Here is a 21013-nt window from a genome sequence, read left to right as displayed (position 1 = left end):
AAAAAAATGTAATTTCTGGCTTTGAGTAGTGTGCAATGATTCGCTGCTCTGGGATAGAGTCTCCTGTGGAACGAGTTTGATGTAATTCCATTGATTACAGTGAAATTGTGTCATTTGCTGCTTCCTCCCCTGTCAGCTCTCTGTAATCTCATCTGCTCCCTCTGATAACATTTTTACTTGCAGGTTTTTTTTAGATACATGTGTTACCAAGGGAGTTTGTGCCCACAGATTTCCAGGTTCCTTCTGGTTGTTTCAAAATACACTAGCACAGGGATTAAAGGCTCCTTTACTTGTATCGTTGGATTCAAATAGGTGACATGCTTTGTGAGAGCATTTATCAAGCAGAGGTATTTCATGTTTCAGACACTGATAACTTTGCCTCGGGTTTTCTGTAGTTTTAATACATTCATGTATGGTGTGGATTTTCAGTTAAATGTAGGCTTGCTTTACAAAACTCAAGGATGTTTTACTGCATGTGTTGGATAACTGGGACATTTAGATAATGTTACCTTTAGAGTCTGCAAGTTATTTTAACCTTTGTAACTTTTTTTTTTTCTTTAATGCTGGTTTTGAACGTTGCTTTTACAATCCACAAAGTGGTAGAAAAGCTGTTCAGAAATCACAAATCTCTGAGAGTGCACTGTCACTCCATTTGCTGGTGCTTTAATGACGTTTTGGTTGTTATGCATCCAGTCTTTCTTATTTTTTCATTCCCATTTTATCGAGCCTGAGAATTATGCTGATTATACAAGATTATTTGTAAATAAATTAAGCCTCTCCATCAATTTTGGAGGGAAAAAAATAGTGGCTGAAGAAATAGTTTTAGGTTTTCGTCGTTGTTGTTGGTTTTGTTTCATTTGGGATCGGTTAGTTGCAGTTTTGGTGAGTTTCTGGTTTTTGGTTTATTGTTCAGGTTTTGGTTTGATTTTTGTTTTGATTATTTATGCATTTATTTCTCCGTCTGGACAAAACCCGTGTGTGGTTTTAGCCATGCAGTTTCATTATTGCCTTAAGTCACCTCACTGTAGACTTAGGCTAGAAGAAGCAATCTCACCCCTTCCTCTTCCACATGTTCACACTTCTGTGTCAATTCTAGTGCCCTGTTCTGCTGCAGGAGGAATTAGAACCCAATGCCATTTGACCTGATAAGAGTCATTCAGTTTGCATGTTTAAATTTAATTTGTACGAGCAAGCTCCTAGCATTTTCCTTTTGCTGTACAAAGACTTGAGCTACTTGAGGACAGCAGTGGATGGATGCGTGCAGCTTCAAAAAATGCCAGATGCTGCAGTTCCAATAGGAGGAATTAAAGTCTTGGGAGAAGAGCAGGGGTTGAGTAAGTCTGTGCCCATGGAGGGATCTTATAGAACCTCTGCCTTTCTAGTGGCGCCTTAGCAAGAGGCACTTGCAGCCCAGTCCTGCAAACAGTGGGAATGTCTATTTCTGTGATTTTTTTTACTGGAAGTAATTGTGATTGAGTTTCCTTTTGCCATGGGCAACATCAAGGAAGTGTGCAGGAATGCCTTGTGCAGCAAGTTGCACGGTGACCTCTTAAACTGTGAGAGTAGGTTGGACTGGCTTCTGCCCATGAGATATTTGTTATGTGTTGATGGGGGCTGCATATGCATAATGTGGTCAGTTGCTGCTTATTTAAAACGAAGTCAGAAGGTTTACTGTAGTTAATAGGTAGATTGCTGCTGCTGCTGAATGGATCCTGTAAGTGAAACTCTGTGTTAATAGCATTTGACCCTCCTTGTAAAATGATCATTCATGTGTAAAATTATATATAAGTTGAGTATGTAGCTGCTCATCCCATAGGTGCAACTAGGTATTTATTTTAGAAAGAAAAATTGGCGTAAGCCTTTTAAAAAAAAACAAAATCATTCAGCTACAGCATGTAATTATGAGGAAATGGTTAAACTTCTGAGTAGCATTTGGTTATGGCATAGGATATTAGTTGATTAAACTCACTTGGAACTTTCTGTTGCCAACAGTGATTTGTGTGCGTTGTACACTGATGTTAAGTACCCACTCTAGGTGGATCACAGCAGTGAACAGTTAACCTTAATGGAGGACTAAGCAAGAGAGGTACGACTGTTTCTGGCACACAGATAAGAGGGTGGGGGATGTCAGTGTTGAGTCTGTTACAGTGAATTGAATTACTTGGCACATTATTCAAGCAAAGACTGAGTTAAGTGAGCAAAATAGAATTTATCTTTATTTGTACATTGTTCTTCTGGTTAGTATTGATTTCCAAATTTCAGGTAGTTAGAGGAATCAACCACAGTGACATCAGCTGTACACAATTTAGCCTGTTTTCATTTGTTGGAAGAGGACACAGTGCAAACGTGAAAAATTTAATGCAAGAAAACAGCTGTTTATAAACGTATTTTTAATAGAAGTATTAGCTGTGAAAGCCATGTTACATATAACAGTGACTATAAAATGTAATTTCTGTGTGAAAGGTATTTGTATAGCATGTGTTATTGTTCTGAATAATTCAATATCTACCTTTTCTCAGCAAAAAGAAAATATATATATATATTAGAGATATAAATCTCTAATTTTACAAAGAAGAAACTTCATAAACTATTTAGTCTCCATTAGCTTTGCAATTGTAGGTCATCATTTTGCAATGAATTCCCAATTTCTATATCTTCATAAGCACTTCTGGAAACTTTGTGAGGTTGATCAAGGAAGGTTTTTCTTTCCTGATCATCTATTTGAAAGGAAGCCTTACCTCATTTAGAGCTGAGCAAAATGTTTGCTGCGCTGTAGGCATTTCTGCAGGCTTTCCTTCATCTTCTGAAGGTGCCCCTCCTCCATTTTGTTTTTGTTTTCCACGAGTTTTCTGGTTGTGCTCTCTCTTGACCCCACTGTGTGAGCTTGCAGCCACACAGGACACAGGCAGGATCAGAGAACACTGCTGTTGAATTAAAGAGGCTGCCAAGGTAGCGGAAAAGTGGGGGTTCTTATTTATCCTTAAAATGAATCAGTGCTTTTAAGCTAGGGCTTAATGTTTTGTACAGATTGTCAGAGTTTTAATACTGAATGATAGCAAGGTTTTTTGTGAAAGATCAGTTCATGTGTTGGTTTGGTTGGTTTGGGGGGTCTTTTTGTTTTGTAACATCTTTTGTGGTTTATTCTTGCAATCCAGAATAAAATAATAATAATTAAAAGCAATCTGTCTGAAAAGGTATCCAGGCTCTAAATCGAATGATGATTTCATTTCCAATTTTGAGTTTCCTACAGCTTTCCAACACTTAAAACACTTGAAAAACATGACACCAATTTAAATACTGATCATTCCTTTCAAATAAATGCATTTTATATTATTTGTTCCTGAGAACAAATGTCTTTCTTGTCCCTTTTGCATCTGTACCTAAATCCGTAGAGTAATGCATTCACTAAGAAGTATCTTCTTATATCCTTTACTTTTTGTGCTAAAGTGTATTTGCACCTTGCCACCTGAGATGAGCAAGCTGTTTCAAGTTGTTTTAGAGAGAGTTTCTTCAGCTGAACCGGAGAAATGTACATTCCTCTTGTCCTTGAGTCTCTGAAGTCATATTCTTCTTTTGTCTGACTTTCATCTTCCCTTTGATAGGATTTTAGAACCACTGTTTGTTAACCATGTCAGCTACCTGAATGCCAGGGAATGTATTGTAAAGTTAGCATTGAATTTCCATCTTTATCAGTCATGAGTTTCCTGGTACAGTGCAAGGAGGTATTCACAAGTTTTGTGAAGCGGGCATGATAGCTGTTCCTAGAATCAATCCCTTGAATGCTGTGTAGCAATTACTTATAAGTAAGCTTTTAATAGGAAATAAATAGGTTGCATTCGTTTGCTATTTTCTGTATGTGTGGGTCTGCTTTTTACAAGTCTTGGCTGTGGATTCTGTTTCTTAGTAACTGCTTGTGGATTATGTTTAAAAAGCTATGCAGATATTTCTGAGATCCAGAGGCAAGACAGGATTGTTACTGAGCTGTGCTCACAGACACTGAGGCACAACAGAGCACAGGATCTTGCTTAAATTAAGGCACGGATGGTTTGAATGTAGTTGCTGCAAGCAGCTGGCTGATTTCTGACAGAAAGTCTCCCTTATTTACCAAATCAGTGGTACTCTGCAGGCATTATAACTGCATCTAGCATAAAGAAAACAGGAGCAAGCTGAGACAGTGGCGTCTCAGCCTCCATGCTCCGTGAAGAGTAGCTTGGTACTCCTTAGCGGTTTTTCTTCTCTGCTGTATCAGGCATACCTGACAGAATAGCAGGTGCTCATCATTACTCTGATCAGGAGTCTGAGTACAGCCAAGCTGCCTGGTAGGGAGAGATGGGGAAGGACGGAAGGTCATCAGACAGATGCTAGGTGATGCTATGCCACTTTGCTTCAGAGCCAGGGAATGACCCTTGCTGGGTGCGTACGTGGCTGTCAGCAGATGTAATCAGGAGCTTGGGATAAGGGCATCTTTATTTAATTCATTTATTCCTTACCTCTCCGATTAATAATAGAAAATTTCAAGGATAGTCTGTGAGTATTCTGGTTTCCTTTCCAAGAGGATTAGGTAATAGTAAATTATAAATGATATGGAGTCTTAGAGTGGGTAAGTAAACCCATGCAGAGTTTAGTTTGTACTTGTTTAAGGATATCTTTGCAATAGGTTTACTCCATGTGAGTGGGATAGAGGCATTTTGGAAGGTAGCGCCCTGTTGCTTTTTGTCAGCTCTGTGGTTTTCTACTGGCTTGAACCACAGGTGAAACTGACCTGAGCTGCATATTGCTTGGTATGATTGAGTGAAATATTTGTGCAATGTGGGAGGTAACAGCAGTTCACTAAGTACACATGCAAATGCCATGTGTGGATGCACTGACTCATGTTAATGTAATTACCTCATTGTAATTGAGTTAAGTACAATTGATTTAACAGTAGTGAAGATGAGCCCACAGTTACAGTCTAAAATGTGAGTTCATATTTGATCTTTAAGTTTTCTGATACCTGCAGGTGGTTGGAGACTTCCTTTGTAATATAGTAAATGAAAAACATGTTTATTTTTATCAGATATCAATTGTATATAATTGGTATATTAATACAAGCTTTTATTCTCCAGTGAAGTGTGTTTTTACTTCGAAAATCTCTTGTCTGGAGAAGTCTGTGCTTCTCTTCATAATTATTGACGGAAGGATTTTGTTTAAAATTCCAGGTTTTCTGTGAACTGTTCAACCCTTTCCTTTTGAATTCTTAATGTAGTTTATGACTATTTTAATGAGACAGCCCACAAAGAAAAGCATTGTAAAGTTATCTTTATTTATTAAACTTGATCTGTCCTTTAGAGGTTCAGGTGACTGGTACTCTGCAGTTATGATGTGACATTAGAGTTTAGCCTGTTTAGGAGAGTTGCAGCATAAAGAACAATCCTTGGTCTTTCTGCACTGGCCCAGGCTCTCTCACAAGACAGTCAGGCAAGTTATACCTGTTTAAAAGTGTTATCTGTAGAATTTAATTCTGTACAGCGTAGCTACTTAAACTGATGATGACTCAGATGAATGCGGGAGTTGGGTACACAGTGCAGGGGAAGGAATTGCATCAGGAGCTGGGGAGAGCAAAATGGAGTGACTCCCTTTTCCTGAGAACATAATTATTTAATTTTAAAAATGACTTTAATGAGTTTACATGAGTAATTGTAATATTTTACTGTCAGTGTGGGAATAGTTTCTGAAGCTAGGTTGCCTGTATGTGTCTGCAGAGAGAATCCATATACCTATCACTGTCCGTACGTAATCCTAGAAATTTAGTAGGATATTGTAGCCAAGAATGCCAAGTATTCTTGTTTCATGAACAACTAGTTTGTAATTTTTACTTCTATACTTAAAAGCCAAAATATCATATTTAACCAAAAAGCTTTGTGGGAATGGAGCAAAAGCCAGTAGCACCCAAGTGTTACAAGCAGTTTTGAGTAGAACCTGTTACAGTATAGAAGGTAACTAGGATATGCTATAAATCTAAACACATTATTAATTGTATTTCAATTTCTTTATTAGAAATTCTTGTCAAGCTCTGAAGTTGAAGCATGTTAAAGAAGAGGAAAAATGTGCCTGATAATTAGAATACAACTAAGTCAAAAGCTTTCCAAGATTTGGGGGCAGGCTGTATCGGGAACTGTGCAGTGTTACCATCTGAGGCAGAAAAAGCACATGAAACAGATGTAGCAAATGTTCATATACGTACTGGGTTTTTTAATACAGTGGTAGATAAGAGTTTTTCAGATCTCAGAGGAGCATCACTGATGGCTGCCTCTCTAGTAGTAATAGTGTCAACTCTGAGATGTGATGAATTGATCTGCTTTTGGCTCAGCAGGAGTTTGGAGGGCTACTGGAGCGCATAGTTAGTACCATGCCCTTTTTACCAGGCAACAAATGGCTGCTGCTTGTTTTGACTCTAGAGTGTGATAGACCTTCAGGCTTTATGGTGTCATGCTAGGAGCAATGGTAGAACCACAAAGATGGGATGAGTGAGAGAAAGAGATCTGTGATTTAAGTGTCTCTGAGTCCATTTGCAGTACATGTTTTCCTTGATAGCAAAATCAAGGAACGTTTTCAGATGCTCATTTTCCATCTGTACCCTCTCAGAAATAGTGCAGGGGGATTGTTAGTTTTTAAAAGCTACACCTAAGGGACAGCAGCATCCCACAAATCTAAATCAGCATAAATACGTGGAAGAAGGAGGCAGCAAATCACAAGGAAAGCTGTGAACTCTGTGAAGTAGCTTTGCCTGCCCATGCAATGTTTGTGGAACTGAGTCTTCCAGTTCTGGTAAATCAGGGTATCTGAAGATGTTTGTCAAAGGACAGATCTTAACAAATACTGTGGTACACTTCTAACAACACAAATCTGTCCTCATTTTTACTGTCTAAGCAAGCCTTTCAGTCAGTTTAGATCATGTTAATTAAGGCTGAAAATAACACCACTTGGCAGTGCATGGGTATCTGTTTGGTAGTTTATTGTTCAGCTCTTCTAAATCCACAGTTGAACCGAAAACATGAATGTTTTAGTCATACTCGTTCTTGCCTATTCAGCTGTTCTAGTTTCAGTGGCTTACAGGAGAGGGAAGCATGGGGTGTGGAGAGTCATGCATCCTGCAGCCCTGTGTCTGTGGCCATGGTGCCTCTTTGTGCGTTTTGGTGTTCTAACTGTCTGCCAGGAGCTCTTCTCAGAAGACTCTTCTAAGTTCCTCATTGTTAGCTTCAGGGACTTGCTTCTATGGGGGAGGGATGGGAAAATCAGACTGGTTAATCAAGCTAATTTGTGTTAAACTTAAAAATCCTAACTTTCTGTTATTGTCTTAAAATTTGTTATCTCAAAAGTATCACAACAGTCATTTGTGCACCTGATTAATCTGAAGGCATTTCTTAGATGAAATATTCCTGTGTCCACTAAACAAAGCCAGCCATAAGAAGCCCCACAAGGTATATGAGCTGCAGAAATTTCAGCACTGACTAGCCATGAATGTGAGCTTATGCTTTCCTTTTTTTTCTTGGCAGCTACTCCTATGACTTGATGGTCATTCCTAAGTGGTCTGTGGAATACAGAAATACTATGTAGCTGTAAGGAGGAAAGCTGTTAGTTCGTTTGTTCTTAAGAGCCATGGTGTGGCCACTGTCCAGTTGCTGTGCTGCAGGACAGTGCATGGTGAGCAGCTCGTGTAGTCTCATGTCTGCACCTTCATAGATGTGGTGTTCACTAACACTAAAATCAGCATTGTAAAAGTGTGGTTGTCTTTTCCACGTTGCACTACTGTGATTGGTTTCTGGGATTAGTGTAGTTTTTCAGGGATGTGGCCATTAGTAGTGTATTTTTTGATTGTTCAAATTGCTGAAAAGATTTATTGGGTTACATTTGTGAACAGAAATACTAAGATTGTACCACAGAACATTTTCTTAGTGTCTGTGTGATTAGACATTATGTGTCATGTAATAATAGGTGGAACTTTTTTTTTCCAGGGGACATCTTAAGCAAGTTTGGGTATCAATACCTTATTTGTCCTGTGGGCAGTGAAATCCTCATCTGCTCATCTATACCTTTAATCCTGCCTGTGCATTCTAAGAGAAAGCAAGATTCTTTGTTATTTGCTATCCCCTCTGGCTAAAGCAGATCTGCTCCCCAGCTCATCCCTGTGCATCAGCATGCAAGCAGGGCTGTCAGGCCTCCTCTCTTGGCAAGAACAGGATGTGCAATCCAAGCCTGTATTTCCTTTGTTTTGTTGTATGGAGCCCAGATGACAACTGGTAGATCCCAATTCTCCCCTTCCATATCCGTGGCAATCTTGTGAGTCACATGGAGACAATCTTTGACTAAATAAGCAGAATCTCACTTTAAAAAGTGAGTGTGGAAATAAACGGAGTCTGCTCTGTTCTCGTCACAAGTACTTACATCTATCTTCACTAATTCTGCGTTGCAGTGCTTTCAGGGGCCTAATTAAAGAGCAGCAATAACAGCATTGCAGGTGGGACTGTCACTTGAGTGCATAACAGTCTACTCGCTACTATTCAAGGCTGTTAAAAATAATTTTGGGAAGTGTTGTGGTATTTTTGGATGCCCATATGACAGTGGTAACAGATCTTCCCTTTGTTGACTCTTAAGCGTTTATCGTGTTCCTACTGGAGGTTTTCAGGTTATTTCATGTAAGTTTCATCTACCATCTTCCAGAACCTCACTTAGGTGAAAGCTGAGTCATTCCCATACATAGCTTTTTTTGTTTTTGTTTTTTTTTTCTGGGTAAGTTTTACTTCACTGCATATCCACAGCTATTTGTTGCTAGAACTGAAAGTCAGGAACTGCATAAATGGATGCTGACCTGTTCAGATGAATGTGTTGCTAGAGTTCATGTAACCGCAGTTTAAATAATTGCCGAACTGCCTTCCTTCTCCTGTGCCTCTTCTGGTTCTGTTAGCTTCCTCCCCAGGTATGCTGTCTTTGGAAACTGCTGGTGAGGGTGTATTTTAAGCCTTTAACCATTTCTTTTTTTTAGCCAAGGTCCTTTTGATGGGGTGAGAGCTGCCTTAGGACTGTACACAGTAGAGTGGGCAAGTTTGGAGCTGGTGGTGTCAGTATTGGCAGGTCTGTGAGCACATGCACAGCTGTGTGATTTGCCTTTCTCTCCCTGTCCCTGGGCATGCTGCACATCTTGCTGCAAAGCTGTTATCAAATGATGGAGGCAGACCATAAGTTTGTGTTTGGAAGAATTTCTGTTGTGGAATATTTGCCTTGTAATTACATCAGAATTTATCACCTGCCTACTCTTCATAGGGCCATGCATCTTTGATGCATAGCAAGCTCACAAAACCAAACAAATTCCGAGTTAAGAGGCTAATGATTCTGGGTCTCCTCTTCCCCATAAATATAAGAGAGTTGTGTTAACAGATTGCAAGAGTTGTTGTCCTTAAGGAATTCCTTTGGATCACTGTGCTGCTGCTGGTCTGACCCTCTTTCAGGAGGCTTTGGGAAAGATGCATTTATGTTTGTAGGCTTAGTGTGGTGCAACTGGGGTGTAAATGACAGATTCAGTATTGGAGTCTTAAGTAGTATTTAAACAGTTTTGCATTATGTAATCTGAGCAGAAGCCAGCATTACTGTTAATTGATTAATGCGACATATGCATGACGCCCCAATTTCACAATTACTTCCACACAAAATATTATTCAATAGTGATACTATTTTAAAAGCCAAAATTTTTAAGTGTTTAGATTACTTTCATAGTACCTCTGGTAATAAGGGTTATCCTTGGCAGTAAAAATCTTGTCGTCTTCAATATAGGACTCTTCAGTTTCTTCCATTTGCTTTGGAGAGGTTTTACTTTAAAAGCTGTTTTCCCATTTCTATGACAGCAGATTCAGAGATGCTTCACTGAAACCTGGGAAGTGTTCCTTGCTAAGAAACTAACAAAAACCAAACCGGTTATGCTTTGGTAACAAAATGTCTTCTTCCAGCTTCCATCAGTTTTTAAAATGCAACTATTTAGAGAACTATTTCACAGTGAGGTTATAAATATGCTACAGAGTAATAAGTTCAAGTTAATTTTCCGATTATCAACATTATCTCCTTCCATTGCTGTGTATTTCTAAATGTAATTTAACTTGAAATCACCCCCTCATTTCCTGTTAGGTCTGGACCGTTAGACATTTATTACTGGTTTTCATTTCTCTCTAGTACCCTAACTGATGTGCTGAGATGATCTTCCACTCTCTGTTATCCAAAGAAAGTGATAAAGGTTTGAAGTATAAAGCGACCTGATGTTCATTCTTCAAAGACAGCTGTTCTTTTATTAAGGTATTGATTTGGTCCTTAGAATGGGTATTCATAGTCCTGACAAAACAGATGGGATGCTGTAGGAAGTACCTGATTTAAAAAATGGAAAGATCAGAAAGTGCACAATTTGCTCTATAGGGACAGTTAAGGAAGATTAACCATAACACAAACCAACTGGAGGAAAAAATACCCTTAGAAATACTAGACAACTTTAATCCCAAGTCAGAAATAGTTAACACGGTGTAAACACCACTGTTCAATTGTGCTTTGATAGTGCAGTATTATGTTGTGAAATTAATTTTAAGCAAAATTAAAAGTTCACCTTTTTATCACCTCTCTGCTTTATGAGCACTTAACTTTCCAGCCCCACAAGTTGTGTCATTTCTGTGTGCGTTAAGTTATGGTGGTGAGTTTGGCTTTCTGTAAACAAGTATTCTACTTTCTTTTCACTTACATATTGACATTTTAATAGAATTGGATTAAAAAATAGCAAATGTAGATTCTGAGCTCCAAACGATTTAAGAATATCTGCTTATTTCCTGCTGATAAGCCATGCTGGTATGATTTGTGCAGGACCTTGTGCAGTGCAGTGTGAGTCCTCAGCAGGTGTCAAGGACATCTGTACTATAAAAGGAAGAAAAATATTTGCCCAAAAACTTGAAAACAATTTGAGAGAGGTTCCTTTTTACAAGATAATGGATTTTTATCTCTGGATTACTTAGGGCATAGTGACTCTCGGTTGGCTGAAGTATCATCTGTGCTCACTTACTCCCTCACTCCCTTTCTCACAATATCTTTCAGGCAGCTTTTTTCATTCTGAAGAATTAGAGAGGTTGTTCAAGTATGGAAGGGTTTTACACTAATGCAGCTGATGGTGGCTTTCAGAAAGCATCCTCCTTGTTGAGGATATAGATTTTCTGAGGTGAGGACCCAAGAGGTTGGTGTCATCAGTCTCTCAGGCTGTACTGTTCAGCTTAGGGTCTGGTGGTACTGCTGTGAGGATATGTAAATGACTAATGAATCTTTGGGAATTAGGCCACTTCTTCCTCCTATGGACAGGATATGACAGGTTGGTAGTTTGGGCTCCAGTCCACAGATAGCTGGGACCAGCCAGGGTAAGGGAAGATGAAGGAAAAAGGGAGAGGTGGTAGCAGAGGGCCTTAGTTGCTCCTGTGCTTTCACAGCCTAGGAAGAGAGACAAATTTGTTTATCAGCTTTGAGAACTCTGGAACAGTTGGCTGTTGACAATCCAGGGATGGGTTTGAGCTTGAACCTCCAGCCAGGCTGTTGCCCCAGCTCACTCCTTGTAAGCTTCACCCTTTGTCTTATGGCAGGGCCCAGTCCTTCCATTCCTTTATGCCTTGCCTCGTGACCACTTCAAGTTCCCGAGATCCAGCAGGATCCAGCCACACTCGTCTTGTTCAGCTCCATCCTTTCCCACTTCTCCAGTCCTACACAACTTACTGTTCCCAGGAAAGATCCATTCTGTCCATGGTGTGTTTGGCTTGTAACTGATTTAACCTACCAGCATCGCCCCTGTATCATCTCCCCACAATCTGCTGCTGTTCCTTAGTAGCTGGTAGTTAGCTGTTACACCACATTTCAGAAAGAGACAAATGATATAATTCTGGTATGTTTTGCCATGAGAATGTGGTGAGCTGAACTGTCTCTGTACTAACATATTAAGTCATTTGTAAAATATGTCAGCCTGTGGCTACTGTAATTGCCAATCTTGAAACACACTGTTTTCTCTGTAAAGCTAGGACACGAAAAAGCATCTAAACCTCTTCACTTTTTCCTGGTATTATTTTTCAGCACTGGTTGAAATGCAATTTAAAGGCTAAGGACAGCTTCGCAGAGATCGAAGTTAAGGGTTTGCAGTGTGAAAATATGGCTCTTTTCCAAGATACTTCTGCACAGGAAAAGAGAAAGGTGCATGTAAAAAGATCCTGTAACACTTGAATTAGCACAGCACAGTCTGGGTCTATATTATTTATTTATTTTTTAATTATATGCAGTCTCTTGAGATGATAGGAGGAATCTGGCAAGGAAATGCTTTATATGGCTTCTTATATGGTATAGGGATTTCCATTGCCATGCTAGGAGGTGAGTAGAAAAGCACAGGAACAAAGGCTGTAGATGGAGTAGGGCAGACAGGGAAAATGAAGGTGCTGCAGTTGCTTCTGAAAATATGGTTAATGACACCAAAAATGTGTAGTAAATCTGAAGGAAGTTGTGGTTTAGTTTTAGGTGAAGCAACTGTACCATTGACTGAGTGCTTTCTATTGGAGAAATTCTCAGTGTGTGGAAAATGCAGCAAAGTATGTGGGTTGTAAATTGCGCCTTCCTGTGCTCTTGCAGTTCCATCTATGCTTATGGGACTCTGTTGAAATTGGCTGATTTCTACATCCTTTAGGGGACAACTGTGTTCACACTGTATTTGGTGTATTTTTAACAAGAATGAATCATAGCCATATTGTGTTCTGTCTCTCACCATTAAACTCATGGGAGAGGTGCCAAAATGGAGAAAGCTCTGTTAGATTCACCAGGCAGATTTTGGTCCATTTGTATCCCCTGTGGAAAAAATGAGAGAACCAGACTTAGTGGCACTTACGGATTTTCTGGTGTTCCACATGTTTTTTGTTTGTGTTTTTGTTCTTGTTTGAAGAGTCTTGGTACAGTCCCCTACTCCAGAAGAAGCAGCCCAGGACTTATTGTGGCACATCCATTCTGATGGTAATGTGAAAAAAGCTGCAATAACTGCTTGTCTTGACCTCTGCCTGGGTAGTTTGGGTTTCAACAGAAAAAAGGCTTAAAAAATACTCTGCCCAGAACTTCCCTCTAATGAAAATTAAGAGGATAATCTGCCTGAGCGATGATATTCATTTGTTCCTAATTGTTGTAGAAACACCCTCCCTCTGAGTTTCTTCAGAATTGCCCTGCATCAGGCAAGGGTACCTGTAACAGAAGAAAGGTAGCTTCTGCTGCATGAAGTGACTGCTCAGGTCAGCATTGAGTTAGTGTCAAAGGTAGGAAGGGAACAACCCCATCCTGGGGAGATTCATACAGCTCCATAAGATGGTATTTCCAGGCAGCAGTGAAGGCAGTGGGATGTGTTCAACCACTGGGAGACAATGAGGAAAAAAGTCCTCAGTGGTAGACTTTAGAGGGTATTAAAGCCCCCTAGGATTATTGGTGTGGTTTCAGCATATCAAAGAGGCAACATAAGTGACATAGTGATGAGATGCAATCAGAAGAAATAGTGTGGTCTCTCCTTACCTGCCCTGGCTGCACTCACACACACAGAAGCTTCTGTAGAGGTGTGCTGGTGGCTTTTTGATTCTGGAGACCTGACTCATGAAGCACAGCAAAAAGCCTTACACAACCAAGAATAGATGAACGGTTTTCTTCCTGGGTCAGTAGTGTGAGACTGAGGTTGAGGAAGAGGAACTGTCTGAACTGTGTCCTAAAGCTGTTGTCTTGTTGCTGGCATGACTGGTGAGAAATCAGGTAAACAAGAAACGAGAAGAGAGGCCAGCATCGTATTCATGTTAGCAGAGGAGGAAAATTGGGTAAATGAGGATAGTACACGTAACACAAATGCTCTGAGCAAAGGAAAGGCAATAACTAGTAGTAGAAGACTAGTCATATGGGTGCTGTGCTGTAACAGAAAATTGTACTTACTGTGGAGGGAGATCAGGGAGAAGCAAATGAGGCATTTGTTATCCAGATTCTTTGCAGGAATATACAAAACTAGGACCGCTGGTGCTGAATATGAATGCAGTAGAGAATGTTTGATCAGATCACGTTGAGAAGTGATCATGGCCAACCTGCTGTAGACTTCTAGTTAAGGATTTATATACAGAGAGTGTAGTAATAATATTACAAGAGAGAAATACTAGTTGAATAGCATCATTAAAGTTAGACTATTTTTTAGGCCAGGCTGTTATTTAAGTTCAAATAATAATTGTATGGTTATTATAATGATGATGTATTTCTGGACATGATAATCTCTAATTTTCTTCCCAGAACTGTAATTCAGAATAGAAGTAATATCATTTGCAAAGAATTGATGACATTGTAGAAAAATTGATTGTTTAAAAAAATGAAGACAAAGCATGAACTCAGTTAATTTGGTTTAAATGGGGAGATAAAAAGTCAGTAGCCTATTGTTTTTTTTAAGGCTTAGTTTAGTTGAATGAACCAGTCTGTGGACTTGAGTAAACTGACACACTGGAGGCTCAAATGGAGAAGAGGTTCAACTTGAACACCAAGTAATGAAAAATGAAGAGAAAGTTGGGAAATTACTTGTCTCTTTATAACCAAGGACCATCTCCTAGCAGGGCTGTTGGTAGTGAAATGATAATGTGAAAGGAAGGAAGAGCAGATAAGCTAAGAAAGAAATGCAAGACAGAAACATATTCCAAGTAAATAAGGATGTGAAACTGTGGTGTGTTAGCTGCACTGCTGTACCTGACTTGGTACCAGTTCTTTCTCTGTTGTAAAGTTACATTAAATTGTTTCCCCTGCCTCGTAAATGTCATCTATGTGTTGTATACGTGGCTTTTCACTGGCGGACGCCTGAAGCGTAAGTCTTTGAGCAATGCAAGGAGATCTTAATAGCTTTATTTTTAAAGTAAACTTAGAAATATTTTATGTAATCAAACTGCAAATTCAGTACTGTCACTAGTAATGTGGCTTTTTTTGGTGTGTTTTTTTTTTTTGTGAAGGTGGTTTTTGGTTGTTTGATGTTTTGGTGGTGGTGGTGTGTTTTTTTTTTTTTAACGTTAAATACTAAGTAGCACGTTCTAATTTCAGTAGCTGCAGTGTCCACTGTATGCACCCTGGAGCTCATTGAACCATTCTGTGAACAGATTTAGCTCACTGGAAAAACAGAAATCTATCCCCATTTCCTCTTCCTCTTACTCCTCCCCCTCACCTTTTTCTTTTTTTTTTTCCTTTTTTTTTTTTTTTTTTTAACTGAGTTTGTTTCCTGTCAGATTAGTGGGTTAAATTGGCTTATGGGGAGGACTGAGAAGTGCCAGATTTGGTGCAAGATAAGCCTCTAGGAGCAGGAAAAGACCTTTAAGGTCAGCAGGAGCAGGGAGCGGGAGGGAAGAGTGGCAAGAGGTTAGGTTGTAGCATGGATGCACGGCCCTCAGGTTCAGTGTAAATGCAGAGCGACTTGCTGCTCTTTGAGAAGCTATTGTTTAACACAGTGGATTTTATTTTGTTTGTTTTAGCATTCTGTCTGCAAAAATACACTATCTTTACAAACATCGTAAAATAAAGTTTGGTGGACTCTTGCAGCAGCCCTTTAGCCTGGCCAGGCTTCAGGATGCTATCCCTTGTATCTGGATTTAATTGTAGGTAATTTCAGAGGGAAAACCATTTTCTTACTTTGTGAAACCCAGCATACTGGTGGCATCTGGTCATTGTACAGAGCAATCAATCAATCACTAGATAAAAAGAGGCAAAAATGAGAGATACAGAAAATAAATGATCTGAGCAGAATTGCCACCAACTAACTCCCTCCCCCCTAAGAATTTAATGCCTGCTCCAGCACTTGTTTACAGCCCAAGCAAGAAATGGCTGCGAGGTGCTGAGGAGGCACATGCTGGGAACTTGTTCTCCTGACCCCCTGGACAGATTAATAAAAGTAATGCACACTAAATATCAGAAATCAGACCCCTGTAACAAGCCTGAATTCCAAACTTCCTTTCTTTTGTAGAGCTGAGAGAGTGTTGCAAGCGTTCCCTGACACTGTCAAAGAAGTGATATCTTCCACTGGGGCAGTCTTGCTAATGCAATTTATATTTGTTGTATTTTGGGATTTGTTTCAGGAACTTGTGATTTTTGGATTTTTCACTGTTGTGGGGTTTTTTGTTTTTTTTTTTTTTTTTGTAGTTATTACTGTTGTGAAGTTCACAGCTTTTTGGGCCAAGTTGCTCCTTGTAAGGAGATGTGTGAGATGTTATGTTGTGAGCTAAAATATCAGGAAATAATTGGATGTGTTTAAAATTAAATGGCACTGTCAAAAAAAAAAGCACCCAAAAACTCCAAACTGTCTGATAGCACTGTATTGACTTCTGGTAAAAATAACAGCAAAGTCTGTGACAGTTGAAAGACAGTAAGAGGTAAAAGCATGGTGCTTTTAAGTTTCCCTTCCTTCATTGGCAGAGTGCCCATACAGCCCATTCAGCGCTCTAGGAATGGTTCACTGACTTGAAATTCTGACTGCTTGTAATTGTGGGAGTAGTTATTTGTTTAAGTAATGTGAGGAAAATACTGAGCTAGGACTCGTGATGTTCAATTATTGACTTACAGACATTTTTTTGTCCAGCTCTTAGCAGAGTTGAGGAGGATTCTTAACTTAAGGGTTTAAAACATCTTATTTTTTATTTCTTTATTCTTTTCTGGTTTCCAAATGCCAAATTTTTGAGTTGTTACTGCACCCACAGAGAATCTGTCTGTGATCAGCCTGACAGTGTTGCACATGTTCACACAGTAAGTCAAAGTACACCAAATCTATCTGTAGCATTGATAAGCTGTTGAGGTGCATTATAGAGGATGCTGTGCAAGTCATTTGGACTGTGGGTTTTTTTTTTTAACCTTTGCCACTGTAAGAAGTGCTTGAGGACAAAAGCATTCAAAAACCTGCTTAATACATGATTTATGAAAGCATGGTAGTTGTATCATAACTTCAGCTTGTAAAGATACTTTAAAAAACCTTCTTCTTGGTATGCTTTATTTGGAAGTGAAAATTCTGTTGTTAGAAGCAAAATGACCAAAACATTGAAACATTTTAGGTTACTGATAATGTCTTGTCTTAGGTTGCACTTTAAGTAAGTACTTTTTTCTTTTGAAGTAGAATATATGGCATTACGTGCATATCAGGTATCAGCCTCTTGGTGTTTATTTTATAAACTGAGACTTGGAAAGGAAAAAGCCTTGCTGTGGACTTAACTGTATCTTCATTAGGTTGTAATTATAGAAAAAGAGAGTAGTGTACATGCCATATTCTGTATTACAGAAAAATCAAGGCTTCTGTTTAATCTGCTTGAGGTTCCCTTTGTGATAAGCAGACGACTCTTGTAATAACGGCCTGATTTTGAAACAGTTAACAATATGTATTATTTGGGGACAAAATACCTGCCCTTTTACCAAGATTTCCCTCATGGTTGTTGAAAAGGTCTGGGTGGGTCTACCGATGGATTAATGGCAAAATCTGTTGTTTCAAGCGGTAGTATCATCTTCTGGGCACGTTCTGAATTTTGGTGTGTCTTCACTGTGGCAGATTCCTTTACTGCTGTGCAGACATTTCAGAATGGAGGGCTTGCCTGAAATAATGCTGGATGGTTTACTGGTTTATATAGAACTACTGTCTTCCCTGTCAAGTATTTGTCTTAACAACACCTAAAACTTTTTTTGGAAGAGCCATGTGTTCTAGAGCTGTGCAACTGGATAAACAAAAATAGGCAGAAATTAGCCTTTCTCTAACCAGTGAAGTTGTGTTGGGGTTTGCTTCTCACTGCTGGAAAAATGAAGTAACTGAATCTCTCTGTCAGACTAACGTCAGAATTTTCTTGTTCCCTTATGAATGGTTGTTTCTGGGTGGACTTGGCTGGTCCAGTAATTGAGCTCTTTGAAGCGAATATGTGTGTGTTCTTTGGCATGGTTTCATTACAAAATACTTTGGGATATTTCTTTTAATTTTCAATTTAGTCTGTTGATGTCGCTGATGAAGATGCTAAAGAGTGTCAGTCCCAGCACTGACTGCCTGTGGGACACCATTCATTGCTGGTCTCCTTCCAGACACTGAGCCATTGACCACCACTCTCTGGACTCAGTCCTATAGCCAATAAATTTTGGTGGTAGATAGACAGTTGGACTAGATGATCCTCAAAGTCTTTTCCAATCTCAATAATTCTATGATTCTATTATGTCAACACATTCTCTAGTTGGACATGGGGGCAGTGGATGTGACTTAGACAAATGTCACTTGGTTCTTTTTGACGTGTAGTTGAGTGGGACACTACCTGTGTTGAAGATTCCCTCTTTAATTGCATGACACAGCCAAGTGAGTGCTGAAGAGCTGGTAAGTATCAACTGATAAATTGCTTTCTTTTCTGTGAAGAGTTCATGAGCAAAAGAGGAAAACAAGTTTTATAGTCCGTGTATAAAAAATACAAGAATGCATTTGGAAATGGACAGAGATTTTGTAAAATACTCTGTACTTCCAATTGATCTCGCTCATTAAATGTATATCTTCTAGAATAAATGGTTAGTAGAAGCAGTCTGTTGTAGTTTTATTTTTCCCAAAAAATATTATCAAAATTAACTTGACCGTCATTTTATTTAAGAGTTAAATTCATCATTTTGGTCCTGGGTTGTAAATTAACTATTGTATGTAATTTATAGGAATCAATATAAAAATTTTTGTTACATTAAAATCAGTGGTGAGCTTCTGCTGATTTCAGTTCCTCCAAGATAGTTGCTACTATGTAATATTAGACAACATACTAGTATTTATTTCACTTGTGTTAATGTCCTTTTCTGTGAATGAAAACACAGATCTGTACTTTCCATTTCATTTTAAAAGATTTCTCACTTACAGCTGTCCTAGAATTTTAAGGTTGCAGCGCTTCTCTGCCTTCTTAGATCAATAATATTCAGTTATTTCAGTTTTGTTCATGAAGGAAAAAAAAAAAAACAATACTTGTTCAGTGTTGAACAGTGTTTTCAGTGTTTCCAGGATTAAAGTTTGTAGTATCGTCTGATAGTTCATGCAGAAGAAGCTGTTACTCAACTTGTGTGTTTGTGTGCTTGTGCTGTAGACAATAATTTGTCCTGTTGATTATGAATGTAAATATTGCTTTTAAGACAATGGTAACCAAGAGTGTTTTTCCTATTTGCAGAGCAAACTTTACATGGAAGGATTTAGAAGCCTGAAAGAAGGAGAACCAGTGGAATTTACTTATAAGAAATCTTCCAAAGGCCTTGAATCAATACGGGTAACAGGCCCTGGTGGGAGCCCCTGTTTAGGAAGTGAAAGACGACCCAAAGGGAAGACAGTACAAAAAAGAAAACCAAAGGGAGATAGGTAATTACCTGACTTTGTTATTCTACCCTTCTTTTTTTCTCTTCATTTGCAAGTTTTTCTTGAAGTTATGTGTTCAGCGTTTTTTGATGTGTGAAAAGAAGCTCTTCTGTGTAAATGTGCTTTTATATGTAATGAAGTAATTTGATTAAAGCTATTAAGCTGTACCTGTACAACTACATAAATCACTCACTTGATTGGTTTTTCTTGAGAAGGCTTTATTGAATTAGAGGAAGTCTGCAGAGGAACGTAGTACTGTTTTGAAAATACTGCAGATTGAGTATGAAGACAGGTTGGTCTCTGAATACAGGCAAAGCAATGTCGTGTTTAGTTGAGAACTGTGCATGCCAAAGAGACTGTTGTGTGCAGTGACGTTTTAAACTGTGCATCAGTAGTTCTGTACAGAAGGGTTGAAAGTAATATTAGTGAGGTATGTGTTATTTGGTTAATTCTATTTTTACTTGGTGAAAAGTGTATCTGAAGTTTCTGAAAGTAATAATGGTTGGTGGTCTGAAGTAATATTGTAATAGTATTTTACTGGTTAATGTTTAATCTCCAGAGATACACTTTTATTTCCTAAGGACAGCCTTTCCTCCTGGAAGCACTTGTATTTTATGTGATTCTTACCTCTACCTGAATCTCCTTTTTCCTCATGACAATGTCAAGACCAGTAAGTCATAGCTGAAGTGAAGGGAAGAGTATAGCTTGTGAATATAAAGCCCATTCAGAGCATCCCAGCAGCCAAGTTTTCCCTGCACTGTATGATTTACAACATGACAAATAAGTGGCTCTCTTCCACTGCAAATTCTGGAACTAAAAATAGCTTGGGAAAGATGTGGTCACCTGGAAAGGAAGCATTGCCCAGCCTCTAGAAAATAGGGATCAGAATATTTGCTGGATGTAAACGAACTCTGCTTGTCCTCACTATGTTCAAAAGGCTTCATCTTTTCCTTTTCTCTTCTTTTTTTCCTTGTTCTCTTCACTCTTATTCCTTTTTTTTTTTTTTCTCCTCATTTCATTTTTATTTTTTGTTCTCCCCCCCCCCTTTTTTTTCTTTTAATTAAGGGCTGGGGTCAACATGATAATTGTCCCTCTTTCACTTTCTTTGTGAAATCTAAGGACTGTGAACAAAATCTATCGCTGCTGTAACAGATCAGAGTCCATAACCACAACAAGGGCAGACTTTGTTAGCAGGACAAAGCTTCCTATTTGGTTGATCGCCATATCTGACCTCCTAGTGTTGTGTTTCATGCAGTGGCTGTGACAAATCTTATTTATTTGTTTATTTATTTATTTAAGGTACGCTTCCAATATTCATAGCATCATCATCATTGTTTATGTTTTGTAATCTGGCAACAAACAAAAGCTACAGTCATTATGCTTTTGCTCTGCTTGTTGCACATCTGTGTATGAAGAAAGACGATCCTTTCTTCAAAAACCTCAAAGTCTAAATTGACAGGTCATAAAGAGACCGGGAAAAATAACATGTATTTAAGGAGAAAGGGATTTGTACAGATGTAAATATCTGTAGTGTACAGGGTAGTCAGTGTAGAGGAAGTGATACTTTTAGCATGTAACTCATCCTAGGAAAGCATCTAAAATATATGGGATGAG

At 38.8% G+C, this 21013-nt stretch overlaps 1 protein-coding gene across 4 annotated transcripts in view; it reads left to right on the top strand.

Annotated features, from left to right (window-relative positions):
- LIN28B (lin-28 homolog B) overlaps positions 1 to 21013 on the top strand; it is a 91514-nt gene that overhangs the window by 35167 nt on the left and 35334 nt on the right. For all 4 annotated transcript variants that reach the window (XM_015858705.2, XM_015858703.2, XM_032443921.1 and 1 more), the window contains one exon: positions 19218 to 19402. In XM_015858705.2, the coding sequence (XP_015714191.1) occupies positions 19218 to 19402 (185 nt within the window). The remainder of the gene's footprint in view (positions 1 to 19217; positions 19403 to 21013) is intronic.

The sequence above is a fragment of the Coturnix japonica genome, chromosome 3, assembly GCF_001577835.2.
Source record: "Coturnix japonica isolate 7356 chromosome 3, Coturnix japonica 2.1, whole genome shotgun sequence".
Classification (NCBI taxonomy): Eukaryota; Metazoa; Chordata; class Aves; order Galliformes; family Phasianidae; genus Coturnix; species Coturnix japonica.
This window is presented reverse-complemented; position numbering and strand designations above follow the sequence as displayed.